This window comes from Rhinolophus ferrumequinum, chromosome 5 (assembly GCF_004115265.2).
Source record: "Rhinolophus ferrumequinum isolate MPI-CBG mRhiFer1 chromosome 5, mRhiFer1_v1.p, whole genome shotgun sequence".
NCBI classification, from domain to species: domain Eukaryota; kingdom Metazoa; phylum Chordata; class Mammalia; order Chiroptera; family Rhinolophidae; genus Rhinolophus; species Rhinolophus ferrumequinum.
The window spans coordinates 44,395,757-44,411,914 of NC_046288.1; the positions used below are offsets into that span (position 1 = coordinate 44,395,757).

General features: G+C 32.9%; 1 protein-coding gene across 4 annotated transcripts in view; it reads left to right on the top strand.

Annotated features, from left to right (window-relative positions):
* CCSER1 (coiled-coil serine rich protein 1) overlaps positions 1-16,158 on the top strand; it is a 1,122,560-nt gene that overhangs the window by 647,052 nt on the left and 459,350 nt on the right. The window contains exon 11 of one of the 4 annotated variants that reach the window (XR_004422964.1): positions 3,283-4,528. The exons of 2 other annotated variants lie outside the window; for them this stretch is intronic. Coding sequence is in view for 1 of the 2 variants with exons in the window: in XM_033105325.1 (XP_032961216.1) it covers positions 3,283-3,342 (60 nt within the window). In the remaining variant the exon portion in view is untranslated. Of the gene's footprint in view, positions 1-3,282; positions 4,529-16,158 lie in introns of those variants that run through there. One more of the 4 variants, XM_033105325.1, reaches the window with a different exon arrangement.

Consider the following 16,158-nt stretch of genomic DNA (forward strand, 5'->3'; position numbering starts at 1 on the left):
TCCAGGATGTGGGCAGTTGCAGCATGGAGACTAGAAGTTCTGTAGCTTATCTTATACTCCTGGTCTCCTTGTCCTGTAGTAAATCTTATACTCTTTGAAGCTATGTAAGTCCTGTAAGTTTATCTAGTACTCTCAGAAGCTATGGAAAGCCTTGAAAATGCTATATAACCCCTTGGCTTTAAGTGTTTGGGGTCCTTGTTAAAACCCGCTGCGTCGGGCAGAGACTCGGACCCCAGCTGGCTGGAAATAAACTTCGCTGTGTGACTTGCATTATTGTGCGGGTTCTCTGTCTGTCTGAGGGGGACAATTCCGGACCTTAACAATACCAATCCAAGAAAGTATCCCATTCTTCTTCTTTTTTTTTTTTTCTCCCCCACAATCAAGGACTCTTCATAAGTATATGTCTTGTCTAGGTTATAAAAGCTCCCAAATGGCCACTGTAATTCTAAATTATCTTTGGTTATTTCTTGCCAATGTTTTAAGAATGAACGGTTGTTTATACCTTATTTTTTTAATCACAAAAAAGGCAAGAGTCCCAGGAGGTGTGTCCCTGCTTTCTTTAGATTGTTGGGTATACATTATTGTCCTTGTTGAAATAATGCTTCCTAATTCAGGCTGACTTATTGGCTGCTTGTGCATAGTTCTCCTGAGACCTATAAGTCTCACTGTGAAAATCTGGAGTCTTTCACACCCCAATTTTCCAACTCAGAGAATAAGAACAAAAAACCTCAAAGAGCTCAGAAAGCAAAATAAGTGGAGCTCAATCCAAGAGAAGGTTGTTGGTGATCCCGAGAGGTAGGGGCCCAAAAAGGCTCTGTGGGGACCTTCATTTGCGTTTAGGAGCCATCCCATAATCTTCAGCCAGTATCTTCAGACTCCATTCTTGTCATCAATCTGTAAAATGACAAAAATACCTAATTTAGTAATGAGTTTGATATCTTTTATTCAAGCAAAAACAACCCATGTGTTGTTGAGTGCAGTACTGCACAAGCAGTGGAGTACTCATCCCGAGGGATTTAAGGGCAAGAGCAAGTTTAATCCATCATTAGAAGCAGCAGCACAAGATAGACCATGTTGGACTAGGAGGTCGGGGATTTCCTGCTGAGGTTTGCAAGTCATGTTTTCTAAGATAAGGTGAATGAGCTTAAAGCTGAGCTGGAGGATTGTGGTTGGTGTATGTTAGATTTTCTAAATAGTGAGGTGTTTCCCATAAGTGTGGGCTGACATAGGTTTAGATTTGTGATGTGGGCTAGGCTAGGCTACTGTGGCGACCTCCATTTTGTGGAAAGCAGAATTCCACATTTCTAAAATAGGTAAAATATAAAAGTATATTCCCACAGTTTTTTCACATTGGTTTAACTAACATTTGGGGCGTAGGTACTGAACACTGGGTGTCTGTTAAATGTTTATCTGTTAGTCTTAATGATTCTGCAGATTTTTTTTTTTTTTAAGAACATGTTTGGTTCGCTAATACATACTACCTGCCTCTAGGTATAACATACAGTTATAGACCTGTGGTTCCTTTTGTCATACGATAGTTCACTCTTTTCATTTATACAGTCATTTAAAAAATAAAAATAAAAAATAGGGTATTCCAGTCATTGAAATTGTTGCAGTGGATGAGAAATGATCAAGTGTCCTTTCTTCATAAACTCCGTATTGTAGTGGATGAAGACAGACAATAAATGATAAAACTACGCAAGAAAATTTCACACTTATAAGGGACATGATGGAAATAAGGAAAAAGATGAAATTAAGAGATGAATCAGGTGAACAGGATATCTTGTGCCTAGAAAGGACTCATCAGGAAAGACCTTTCTCAGGAAGTTGAAACGTAAGCTGTAACTTGAGTAAAGGGTCAACTATTAACAAACGTGAAACAATCATCTTGACAGGGGAAATCATATTATAAAAAACAGTCATCTTACAAGACTGCTTGCTGCTTTAGGAGTTCATGTTGGTGTTGGTCTTATCTTCCTATTTGCAGTCTTTACACATTCTAATCTCTATAACACCACAAATAAATATGCAAAAACAAAAAAAGCCAAAACAAACAAATAAAATACCCATATAGCTTACAATGTGTTGTATTTCTCCTTTAAAACTCTCTCTTAATGTCTTCACTGGGCTTAAAACATAAATTTTACATTCCTCAAACCAGCATCTATAGCTGCTAAAATTATTTTCTTCCCTACTTATGCAATTTTAGCTCCTACTATTCCTACACATAAACCTTTTATTTTACTTAAACTATTCCAACATACATTACTATATCTTGTCTCTATTGTTTAGTGTTTTGGTATGTTTACTTTGTTTTTAACAATTTTGTTTGGATTACCCCTCCCCTTTAATATATCTCTCTTTTTGGGCCAAGTTCTAATCTCATATTCTTGATTTGACCACCCAAAATAGGAGTGATCTTTCATATCGTAGAACTACTTCAGCAGTTATCAGTCCTACATATAACGTACTATCTTATAGTTGTCAGTACTATATATGATCAGTTCTTGATACATACTGATATGTTTATGTGTGTGTGTGTATTTGTTGTTGTTTTGTTTTGTTTACGTATCTACATATATAACCTATCATCTTGTAGTATGGCTCACCTTTTTTTATATTCATTTATATCTCTCAAATTAAATTCTACATTCCTTGGGGGTAGGTACCGTATTTTGTACTTCTTGGATCCTGTATTTCTTTTTATCTGTATTATCTGAAAAAAGGAGATTTTTGATTTTTGTTTCCTTTTTTTAGATGAAAGATTTTTAAATGTGTTAGTTTCCTATCACTTAAAACTGCAATCAAGTATAGAGATTTAAAAATAATAATAATTGCTGCAGATTGACAAGATTCTGTTGGAACTTTGTGGTAACTAAATATGGTTTACAAAAACATTAGGAGAACCATGTGAGACATACCTATTTCTCGATTATTTAATTTTCTTGAAGTATTTTACTGTTATTTTTAACTCTACTTATAAAACCACAGAAATAATAAAATTTAGTCCATGGATCTTCCCTCTTTTACCTTGTGTTTCATAGTAAAGTGTATCTATTTGGCAGTTGGAAGCATGTAAGCATCACTAATATAAATATTTTTAATAAAATTTAATAACAACTTTGACTTATAAAATCATAAATACAACAGTTTTATGTTGGTTTGTGTTTTTTTTTTATTTAAGTGTTTAAACATTTTATGTCTTCATATTAAATTTCATTTCATTTTGTTTTATTAATTTGATGTCATTCATTTATTTATTTTTGTTTTCTTCTTTTCAAGGCCCTGTGGAATCCTACATGCACTGAAGGTTTATTTAAACCAGTACATATTTCAACCTAGGTTAAATCATTATTTGACCAAAAGGAATGTATCATGAGTCGGTGACATATTAAATATTGAATATAATCAATTTTCCATTATTACATGTTAACTAGTCCTTAGAGTATGTAATACAGAAATGTTTCCATTACAGATATTTAACACTTTTTGCAGTTGTACCAAATTGCATAAGATATTGATGGATGAAGTTGCAACTGACGTATCCCTACCTTATTCTTAATGTATTTTTAAAACAGAAGTAGACTTATCTAAAAATTATCTCTGTGTGGCTTTCTAGAATGTAATATTCCACTTGGCAGTACGTATTTTTTGTTCAACTTTGTCATCCATTTCATTTGTCACTTTGGTTATAGTCTTCATTTAATTTCACCACATATTCTATGCGTATTGGGTAAGTTTGAAGACAAGGTTTCTAGTTTCTTCCATGTTAGTGGGACAGTGTCTATGGAAGAACGAAATTATCTCTATTTATTTCCTTGCACTGAGATCAAAGATGGAATAAATAATGATGTCTTATTCTAAGTACAGAAACTCAAAAAACTGTATGTCTAAACAAGTGAAGAAAGTTTATTGGATATGGACATTTTATTGAGGGAAGTTTCTTCCGTGTGTCATAAATGGAAGCCTGACTTCTGGACTTGGCATCACCACCTGTTTTTGGTGTGTCCCTGTTTTTTAATTTTCAATAATAGTTCACTTTAATTATCAAATGGCCAGGCGGCAGCAAGGCACTCTTAAATGTTGGTTTATTGCAAGGATAAGTGATGGAACCAGAGAGTGGCTCCATGTTGTGTGTTGGGGGCAGGGTAATGGAAGAACCCGAAAACTCCTTAGTTCTCTTAGAAGAAAGCAGGTTTTACTGAGTTCTCTATTTTTCAGAGAGGCAATGAATTAATCATGGCCAATGGTGATATCATTCAGAATTATGGTATCAACATTTTAAAATTATTTGAATCATTATGTAACTTATAGTATATATGATCAAATGCTGGGTTTAAACTATGGTATTAAAATAAAACTATAAATGTATTTATTTACATGAAAACATTGTATGTGTCCTTGTTGACTTTGCCCCTTGAATTACCCTTTTATGATCTAAGATACCAAAACCTTTTTGTTTCTCTAACAGTTTTCTACAGTTTATTCTTCTATCCTATTCTTATCTCTTTCTTGTTACTGTGTTATTTTATATTTGAAATCTTCAAATGTGGATAATTTAAGAAATTGAGTCACCTACAGTAAAGCACTTTGGTAAAGATATTTGTCAACTTGAATGGTCAATATCATTTTGAAGAAGAAATAATTCAATGAAAGATGTTTTGACTAAGATACAAAGGAAAAATAACCAAAAACTTGTATTAGCAACTCGATTAAGTCAATAATGTTACTTTTTGCCTCAAAAGCTATGTAGCAGAAAATGTCAATATAGACCAATAAAAGACACCTACCTCAAAAGGTACAATTTTACGATTTCTCAACACCAGTAAGACATTTCAGTGCTGCTTGCTTGGAAACTCTCATTTTCATTTTATTTTAATGGAACTTGGGCTGAATACACACAAGTGAACATGTTTACAGGTTAATAATTTTATTTTCACGGAGAAAAATATTCAGACATTCTCACAATGTTATTATATAATCTGTCAATTTAACTATAAAATGTTTTGTATTTATTTGATTACATTAAAAGTGAATTAAAAACAGGAATTTATATGGGGGTATTGTCATTGTTTTTAAAAAATGTGTAAGAACCATTGTAATTACTGTACTATATTCCAGCATGTAACAAAACTAAAGTTGGTAACCATTCCCCAAGAAGAAGCAAGAGACATCAGAGTGTATATGACCGTTGCAAGTAGTGCCACCTCAGTATGTATTGATGAAAGGAAACATTATGCTTTACCATTATGCCTACATGTTTGTCTGAAATACTCTGACAGTCACTAACTAAAACTAAGAGATGGACAAGCTTAATTATATTTGTTTTCCAAATAAGAAAAGTGGAATTTGAAGAGGTTGAGTGACTTTCTCAAGTTCGTGTAACTTCTAACATGTCAAAGCTAGAGAGGGTGCTCAGATGTTCCAAATCAAAAGGAAGGATTTTGTTTTGTTTTTCTGTTTTCAGACTGCTGGTGGACTGCATGACTGCAAAATTGCATATTATATATATGTAATATATCTCTATATGCAAATATAGAGATAATTGCATTAAGTACGTGTGTTATACATTATTAAAGATTGAATTTTCCTAAAATCTGCATTATGGAGTAGAGATTATTGTGATGATGAACATTTACTATGTTAATGCCTAACTGTCTAAGATGTGTAATATATGAGCTAAGGATATAATTTCATAATAGTAAGAATTATTTATTCAAATATAGAGAAGTGCTTAGAAGGAAAGCCATGCATACTTTTGCTAGATATTTTAATAATTATTAGCACATATTTTATCTGTATTTTAAATCATTCTGAAAATTTAATTTTTAGTGCTCTGAAATATATGCATGTTAATTGTTCTTATTTACCATATTTTTAAATATAGGCAACTTATCATTCTTGGTTAGATTTATGACATAGTTGTGTTTTAAATGATTTTTAATGACTCTAAAATAAATATATGTTCTTTTACACATATGATTTTTATCATGACACACATAAAAATTCCCTTGCAAAAGTGGTCAAAATTCTATCATTTTTCATAATTACCAAAATTTGATATTATTTTAAATATTTATTTAGAAAACGAAATATACTTCCTTTTCCACATTTAACTTGCTGTTAGAGGCAGTAATGACAAAATTTAACAAAGGGATGCTTTCTATGTTGTGTTTTGTGCCTATTTGTCCTTACAGGACTCTCTAAATATAATTCTATCTTATCTTATTTTCTTATGTATAATCACTCTTTCTAAAAAATCTTTGTCTTGCTTCTGGGTTTTGGTACCAGCAATCACCACTGCAATTTTCAAAAAATATTTCAACACTAACTCATATATTTTCAAACTCAATTTCATTTGATATGTATAGTTGAAAGAAGTCCATGTGTTAAGGATACATTGACATATATATCCTCAATTGAAAAGAACTCTTATTCTTGATATTAATATGCCTTAAGAGCTGATAGAATGTCCTGTGCCTTCCAAGTGTCTGTTGAATATCTGAATTTGCATAATAAGTTTATATCATTAATTGTACTGCAGAAGAGTAGAATAGGCTGTAAAATGGGGGGCAGATGTAAGCATTTTTCTTATTTTTCACCCCAAATCAAACATTGAATATATCTGTTGACTGTTTTCTTTGTATTTTGAGAAAGTTTTTTTTCCACTTTTCTATTTTTGTCTTTGAATGCCGTATATTGATACACATACAGGAGGTTTATGAACAAGAGTCTCAGATGACAATAAAATAGTTTCTAGTGACTGTTCCTAACATCTGAAAACCACTTATTGCATCTTTAATTTATAAGCATTATGGTCAAATTATATATGCATGCACACACACATGAAATGAGAAAACCCTCATTTTAAAATTATATTTTTTAAAAAGGAACTTGATAAGGAGGAGTAAGTGTGTAGGTAACATGAGCGTTTCTAATGAACAAAAGGGAAGAACATTGACAAATGAATGCTAAGTGGATTCTGATGGAGAAAAACAAGTATTGCAGCAAGGGTAAAATTGTTGCCATACTTCCTTGAAGATTTAGTTTTTTGTTTGTTTTTTAATTTCCAACTTTTTTAAAATTTAAGACTCAAGAGCACAATGAGGTGTTCTTTCACCTCTGTAAGGGTGAATAGCCAGTAGCTTAAACATTGATGAACAATCTGGAAGGCTTATGTACGAATACATTTTTTAATATAATGACCAGGAGAGTGAATAAATGTCATGCCACCCTACTTAGGCTCTCCATAGAAGTTTCTTTTTCACACGGATGGCAGGATTTCTGACCTGGAAAGAGATTTGTGTGTACTGTTTTAACTAAGAATATCAGAGTGAACTTGAAAGAACAAGTAACTTCATTTGGCAATAAATAATGCTACACAGATTTTAATTTTCTTTACATCATGGTGTGTATATATTTTAAGAAGTTACCATGTTAATGTAGATTTAGAGTTCATTTATGTTATTAGTACAGTTTTTATACAACTTTATTTTATGAAATGTTTTTGTAGATTTCTATTACTTAGCTGTCATTTGGGTGTAGCTACATGAATTTTAAAAATAAGATCCTGGAAGGTAATGCCTACTCTTTTGAAAACTGTCTTACCCATTTCAGTAATGCAAATACAATATGAGTAAGATTTTATATGCGTAAACCCATATTATATGTTATTGTTTTTCTAATGTTTTATCAGAATTCAAGCTTTACAAAGCAAAAAAAAAAAAACCCACCTTTTTTTATTAATTTGATTTAAAAAGTAAAAAACATCTAGTAGTAGAATGCTGTGTATACATTGAAAATTTATTGTTGGTTTTTAATGAAAAAAGAATATTCAATATCTTGTAAAATAATACAGTGAATCAGATTGTCAAATCAGACTAACACAAATCATAGATCTTACTCCAATACCAATCTTTACTAATATTTCAAAGTTCTGGCAATTAAGCTCAAATGAAAGAGGGACTGGTCTGGGATGTTGACGGCAGCTCTTCAAGCTCTTGTACCCTCACTGAATATCTGTTCTTTGATCCAGAATAGTAAGTCAGATCTCCAAGTGAGGTTTTATGGTGTTACCTCACACAGCAGGAGGAATGTTTCATCCATGAAACACTTTCATTTTATATACCAACAGTGTGACAATTTTAAGGGAGCCATGCTTATAAATCCACAGATTCTAAGTTTATTTACTCAAATCAGCCCTTAAGCAGGGACATGCTATTAAAATTTCCATAAATGAGGAAACTTCTTCAAGCAAATATTATTCGTTTATTTTCTGGAGATCCAGTTTTCATGTTGACAAGGTTACCTTCCTTCTTTTCTTTCCTCTGGGGAAGTCAGTTGCTTTAACTCCTCCTTCCCACGTGCTCCATTTCCACCACTCATTCTGAGATGATAGTCTATTGGAATTGAATAGTAAATCCAATGTCTAGATTTTTCATTTCAAAAAAGAAAATGATGCTGTTAAAGAAACCGTGTATCTGACTGAGATTGCAGTTATTTTTTGTCTTCTGTATTTCGAATGTTTCAAAACATAATTTGAGGCCAGAGAAAGGATATAGCTTTTCTTAGAGATTCTTTTTGTTTTCTTGTTTTGCTTAAGGCAAGCTTTTAGGAATTGCCATTTTTGAATGTCAATAATTTTGTGATTCAATTGGGGAAAAAAAAGTAATTTTTTTTTAAAATAAAGTTTTTTTGATTGTATGCTATATATATAACAAGAGAAAATCCAGTTATTTAAACGTTATCTTTTTAAAAGAACCTGATAATACTTAATATATTTAAATTTATAAATATTTGTTTTGTTTTTCTTTGCTATTTATACAAAATTATTCCTACTGGAGCAATAATTCATTCAGCTAATTGGACTATGGCATGTGTTTTCTTCGTTTTTCTTTTTTCAGTTATACTATATACCTCATATATTTTATTGAAATAAAATGCCTGATCTTACGATATTTTGGATGTAGTTTTAGTTGTGTAGAATCTCTATTCTTTTATATTTCATTTTCTTCTACTTGGTGTATATCAAAAGTACAGTGGAAAAATTCCCATAAGAAAAAACACAGAAAAGGAAAACGAAATCCAATGTTAGTGCATTTACTCACTTCAGTCCCATAATTTGTAGAGCTATTTCTTTTCTCTTAGTTTGTTCAAATGAAGAAGAATCTATGTTTCATATCCCCTACCTCATCCCTAACATATTCCTTACATAATGCTTCTCCAGGCATAATGGAACTCCATCTTCTATAAATCAGTATGCAGCTCAAAAATGGCTAACATTTTTTTCTTTTCTTTTTTTCCTCCTGCTAGGTGTGAAGTGCTGTTCTAAAGGCTTTACATATTTTAATTATTTTAATTCTCACAGAAGTCTATGAGGTAGCCACTGTTATCTGTACCTCTTTACAATCAAGGAAGCTGACATATAAATAAGTTAAGTAATTTGCTCTATATGACGCTACTAGAAAATCACTGGTCTGTGTTTAAGCATAGGCTCTCTGGATTCAGAGCCTGTACTTAAAAATCCAACTCTCTGTAGCCTTAGGTGAGTCGCAGAATACTTGAAATTGTCTGTGGTTATTTCATGTGTGCTACTCTTACAATCTCAACCAACCTATTAGGTCTTTAAAATGAGGAACTTATTGTAAAGGATTTCTCAGTCATCTTTAAAGATGGCGGTGGGGGAGTGGATCTTAAGTAATCCAGTTCTACCTCCTGACTTTACAGATTTAGTTAAATGACTTGTCTGAAATAAACTTCTTTGAACCAATTTTATTTGTCCAAAATCACAACAGAAAGTTTATCAGAACTTAGACTAAGGTACTGATCTTTGAACTCTCAATCCACTATACTTTCCACCACTCATACCGAGTCTTCTTGCGCAGCTCTTACTGGAGAATGCTGGTGTACTAACAACTGGGTAAAAGAAATACTTTACCGTTGATGCTAGTGAATAGTATTGGTGTCACTACTCTCACATCACTCACACTTATTTGTCATAATTTAAAATGATTGTCTTATTATAATAGGGAGGTATCACAAATACATCATTCTAGAATATGCTTCTTTTAAAAAACAATCGATATTGAAACTCCTAAAATTCTAACAAGGTAAATGTTTGCCTTTCATTTTTGTAATTATGGTTATGAGTCATCAGTATAAATTTTAGGATTATATGTTTTATTTCTGTAAAAAATGTCATCATACTAGTATTATAAACACGAGCAAATGCAAGGTACTGTAGCTTTTCTAGGTAAAAAGGATAATGGCTAATATTTATTAGGTGCTACTATCTGCCAAGCAGTGTTCTAAGTGTTTTATATGTACTAACTCATCTAATCTTAAACAAAAACAAAAACAAAAATAAGAGAGATTCTGTTATTCTCATTTTACAGAGGAGGACATTATTTACCCTGTATAATTATTTACCCTTTACAGTGATTGGTAATTACAACAGGGGCTCCCAAATGGCAGGGAATTGGTTAAAAGTGATTTTATATACCGTTTTTAGAAAGAAGATTTGTTTCTTTTATTGTCACAGACATTTACAAGAAATAACCTAAGTTTCATCTGTGTTCATGAATTAATATTAATGTAGTTTTGCTTATGCAGCTTAAATGGTTTTGTCTTCTTAGGGAATTCTTAAGTACAGTCTTCATTTTGTATTTAATTTTAACGCAAAAAAAATAGAAGGAGGTGGAATAGTCAGAATATAAGGTTGAGTATAAATATTAATTGTCAACCAATTTTACTAGGAAATCGTAATTTGCATGGATTCACATTAGTTTTTAATTATTTATTTAGGAAATATTTACAAATACTTGCAGTGTGTTGGGCCCTGGGACATAAAATTATATAATACCATGTGTCAACCAACCACAGATGAGTAGAGATTACCAGAATATACAGGTATAATCACAGTACTTTTTTTTTAAACTTTTTTTTATTAGTTTCAGGTGCACAAAACAATGTAATAGACATTTATCACGTATGTCCCTCACACAGTGATAACCCCCCTCCTTCCATCTACTACCCCTCTGACATCGCACACAGCCATTACATTTCCACTGCCTCTATTCCTAATCCTGCACTCCACATCCTGTAAATATATATATATATATATATATATATATATGTAATTGTTGTTGACATTCATTATTGTTCAGCTTCAGCTTCAGGTGTACAGTGCAGTGATCAGGCATCTACATCATCCCTGAGGTGGTCTTCCTAATGAGACAAGTGTCCATCAGATATCCTACAAAATCATTACATTCCCCAAATTGACTTTCGTATCCCCGTGGCAATCTTGTGGTTACCGATTGTGCTTTCCAATCCCCTCACTTTCCCCCTTATCCTTTCCTCTCCCTCCCATCTAGCAACCCTCAGTTTTTCCTCTATGTCTCTGAGACTGTTTCTGATTGGTTATTCTCTTATTCTTTTCTTTAGATTCCACACATAAGTGAGATCATATGGTATTTGTCTTTCTCTGTCTGACTTATTTCATTTAACATAATGTTCTCTAGGTCCATCCATATTGTTGCAAATGGAAAGATTTCATTCTTCTTTATGGCTACATAATACTCCATTGTATAGATGTATCAAAGTTTCTTAATCCAGTCATCTACCGATGGGCATTTTGGTTGTTTCCATGTTTTGGCAATTGTGTGTAGTGCTGCAATAAACATAGCGGTGCATAAATTTTTTTGAATTAGAGTTTGGGATTTCTCCGCATAGATACCTAGGAGTGGAATTGCTGGGTCATAAGGTAGTTCCATTCTCAGATTTTTGAGATACCTCTGTACTGTTTTCCATAGTAGCTGCACCAATCTGCAATCCCACCAACAGTGCATGAGGGTTCCCTTTTCTCTACATACTCGCCAGCACTTTTTGTTTGTTGATTTATTGATGATAGCCATTTTGACTGGTGTGAGACAATATCCCATTGTGGTTTTTATTTGCATTTCTATAATGATTAGTGAGGTTGAGCATTTTTTTATGTCTGTTTGCCATCTATATGTCCTCTTTAGAAAAATGTCTCTTCATGTCCTCTGCCCATTTTTTAATTGGATTGTTTGTTTTTTTGGACTTCAGTTTGTGAGTTTTTTATAAATTTGGGATGTTAACCCTTTATCAGATATATCATTGGCAAATATCTTCTCCCATTCAGTAAGATCCTTTTTATTTTATTGATGATTTCCTTTCCTGTGAAAAAAACTTTTTAGTTTGATTTAACCCCACATGTTTATTTTTTCTCTTACTTCCCTTGCATGAGGGTATGTATCAGTAAAAATCTTACTCCTGGTAATGTCTGTAAAGTTTCTTCCTATATTTTCTTCTATGAGTTTTATGGTTTCAGATCTTACATTTAAGTCTTTAATCCATTTTGAATTTATTCTTTTATATAGTGTAAGGAGGTGGTCCAGCTTCATTTTTTTGCATGTGTCTGTCCAGGTTTCGCATCACCATTTATTGAATAGACTGTCTTTACTCCACTGTAAATTCTTGCTTCCTTTGTTGTAGATTAAATGACCAAATAGGCATGGTTTTATTTCTGGGCTCTCTATTCTGTTCCATTGATCTATGTGTCTGTTTTTATGCTAGTATTATGCTATTTTGATTACTGTAGCCTTGTAGTATAATTTGATGTCAGGTCTCGTTATACCTCCCATTTTGTTCTTATTTCTCAAGATTTCTGAGACTATCCAGGGTCTTTTAGGTTCCATATAAATTTTAGGATTATATGTTTTATTTCTGTAAAAAATGTCCTTGGTAGTTTGATAGGAATTGCACTGAATCTGTATATTCCCTTAGGCAATATGGACATTTTAACGATATTAATTCTTTCTATCCATGAGCATGGTATGGGTTTTCATCTATTTGTATCTTCTTTAATTTATCTCTTCAGTGCCTTATAATTTTCTGAGTACAGATCTTTTACTTTTTTGGTTAAATTTATCCCCAGGTATTTCAGTCTTTGAAGCAATTGTAAATGGGATTGTTTTCTTAATTTCTCATTCTGGTATTTTATTATTGGTATATACAAATGCAACTGATTTCTGAATATTAATTTTGTATCCTGCTACTTTACTAAATTCATTTATCAATTCTAATAATTTTTTTGGTGGAGTCTTTGGGGTCTTTATATATAGTGTCATGACATCTGCATATAATGACAGTTTTACTTCCTCCTTACCAATCTGGTTGCCTTTTATTTCTTTTTCTTGTGTGATTGCTGTGGCTAGAACTTCCAGCACTGTGTTGAATAAAAGTGGAGAAAGTGGGCAACCTTGCCTTGTTCCTGATCTTAAGGGGAATGGTTTTAGCTTTTCCCCATTGAGGGTGATGTTAGCTGTGGTTTTATCATATATGGCCTTTAGTGTGTTGAGATATGGTCCTCCATTCCTATTTTCTTAAGAGTTTTATCATAAATCGCTGCTTGATTTTGTCAAATGTTTTTAATGCATCTATTGATATGATCATGTGATTTTTATTTTTCATTTTGTTAATGTGGTGTATCACATTAATTGATTTGTGGATGTTGAATGACCCTTGCATACCAGGAATGAATCCCACTTGATAATGGTTTATGATCTTTTTAATGTATTGCTGAATTCTGTTCACTAATATTTTGCTGGGGATTTTTGCATCTATGTTCATGAGGGATATTGGCCTGTAGTTTTCTTTCTTTGTAATGTCTTTGTCTGATTTTGGGATCGGGATGATAGTGGCCTCATAAAAAGTGTTTGGGAGCTTCCCTCCTTCTGGATTTTTTGGAATAGTTTGAAGAGAATAGGTGATAATTCTTTTTTGAATGTTTTGTCAAATTCACTTGTAAAGCCATCTGCTCCAGGGCTTTTGTTTGTTGGGAGCATGTTGATTACTGATTCAATTTCCCTGGAGGTAATCAGTCTATTCAGATTTTCTGTTTCTTTTTGAGTTAGCCTTTGAAGGTTGGATGCTTCTAGAAAATTGTCCATTTCTTCCAGATTGTCTAATTTGTTGACTAATATAGATGCTCATAGCAATTTCTTAATTTTTTTTTTGTATTTCTGTGGTGTCTGTTGTCACTTCTCCTCTTTCATTTCTGATTTTATTAATTTGGGTCCTCTCTCTCTCTCTCTCTCCATCTCTCTCTCTTTTTTTTTTTTTTTTTTTTTTTTGAGTCTGGCTAAAGGTTTGTCGATTTTGTTTATCTTCTCTAAAAACCAGCTCTTCGATTCATTTATCTTTTGTATTGTTTTTTTCGTCTCTATTTCATTGATTTCCACTCTGATCTTTATTATCTCCTTCCTTGTGCTCCCTTTGGGCTTATTTTGCTGTTCTTTTTCCAGATCCCTTAAGTGTAAGGATAAAGTGTTGATTTGTGATTTTTCTTGTTTCTTTAGGTAGACCTGCATTGCTATGCATTTCCCTGTTAGACTGCTTTCACTGCATCCCATAGATTTTGGGTCATCATGTTTTCATTTTCGTTTTTCTCAAGATATCTTTTGATTTCTTCCTTGATCTCATTGTTGACCCATCATTATTTAGTAACATGTTATTTAGCCCCCTTGTATCTGTGTGTCTTCTAGTTTTTTCCTGTAGTTGATTTCTAATTTCATAGCACTGTGGACAGAGAAGACAATTGGTATGATTTCAATTGTTGTAAATTCATCAAGACTTGTTTTGTGGGCTAACATGTGGTCTATCTTGGAAAATATTCCGTGTGCTTGAGAAGAACATATATTCTGCAGCTTTCGGGTGAAATGCTCTGAAAATATCGATTAAATCCAACTGGTTCAATGTGTCATTTAAGGCCGTTGTTTCCATATTGATTTTCTGTCTGGAAGACCTGTCCCTTGTTGTCAGAGGTGTGTTGAAGTCCCCTATTATGACAGTGTTACTGTTGATCTCAACTTTATGTCAATCAATATCTGTTTTATATATTTAGGTGCTCCTATGTTGGGTGCATAGATGTTTACTAGGTTTCTATGCTCGTGTTGGATCGATCCCTTTATTATTATCTAGTGCCCATCTTTGTCTTTTAATATATTCTTCATTTTAAAGTCTATTTTGTCAGATATAAGTATTGCTATTCCAGCTTTTTCTCATTTCCATTTGCATGAAATATCTTACTCCAACCCTTCACTTTCAGTCTGTGTATGTCTTTTGATCTGAGGTGAGTCTCTTGAATATAGCAAATGCAAGGGTCTTGCTTTCTTATCCACTCAGCCACCCTATGTCTTTTGATTGGAACATTTAAAGTAATTATTGATAGGTACATAGTTATTGCCATTTTCTTATTTGTAATTAGATTGTTTTCATCTTTCTTCTGCTTACAGAAGCCCTTTTAATATTTCCTGCAATGCTGGCTTGGTGATAATGAATTCCTTTAGCTTATTCTTTTCTGGGAAGCTCTTTATCTCTCCTTCAATTTTAAGTGATAACCTTGCTGGATAAAGCAATCTAGGTTGTAGGCCTTTGTTTTTCATCACTTTGAGTACCTCCGGCCACTCCCTTCTTACCTGCAAAGTTTCTGTAAAAAAGTCATTTGATAGTCTTGTAGGAGTTCCCTTGTATGTAACCCGCTGTCTTTCTCTTGCTGCTTTTAGGATTCTCTCTTTGTCTTTAACCTTTGCCATTTTAACTATGTGTCTTGGTGAGCACCTTTTTGTGTTCATCCTGGTTGGAACTCTCTGCAATTCCTGGGCTTGTATATTAGTTTCCTTCAGCAGGTTAGGGAAGTTTTTGGTCATTATTACTTTAAATATGTTCTCGATCCTTTGTTCCCTCTCTTCACCTTCTGGTATTCATATGATGCACATGTTGTTGCGCTTGATGTTATCCCAGAAGTCTCTTACACCATTTTCATTGTTTTTTATTCTTTTTTCTTATTGTTGTTCCGCTTGGGTGATCTCTGCTAACTTGTCTTCTAAGTGGCTAATTTGATCCTCTGCCTTATCTAACCTGCAGGTAATTCCTTCAAGTGTGCTGTTTATTTCAGTTATTGTATTCTTTAGTTCTAACCAGTTGTTCGTTATGATTTCTCTATCCTTCTTTATGTCGTCACTAAGCTCCTTAAACATTCTTATCATCAGTGTTCTGAACTCTGTCTCTGATAGGTTGGTTACCTCTATTTAATTTAGTTCTAATTCTGGAGGTTTCTTCTGTTCTTTTATT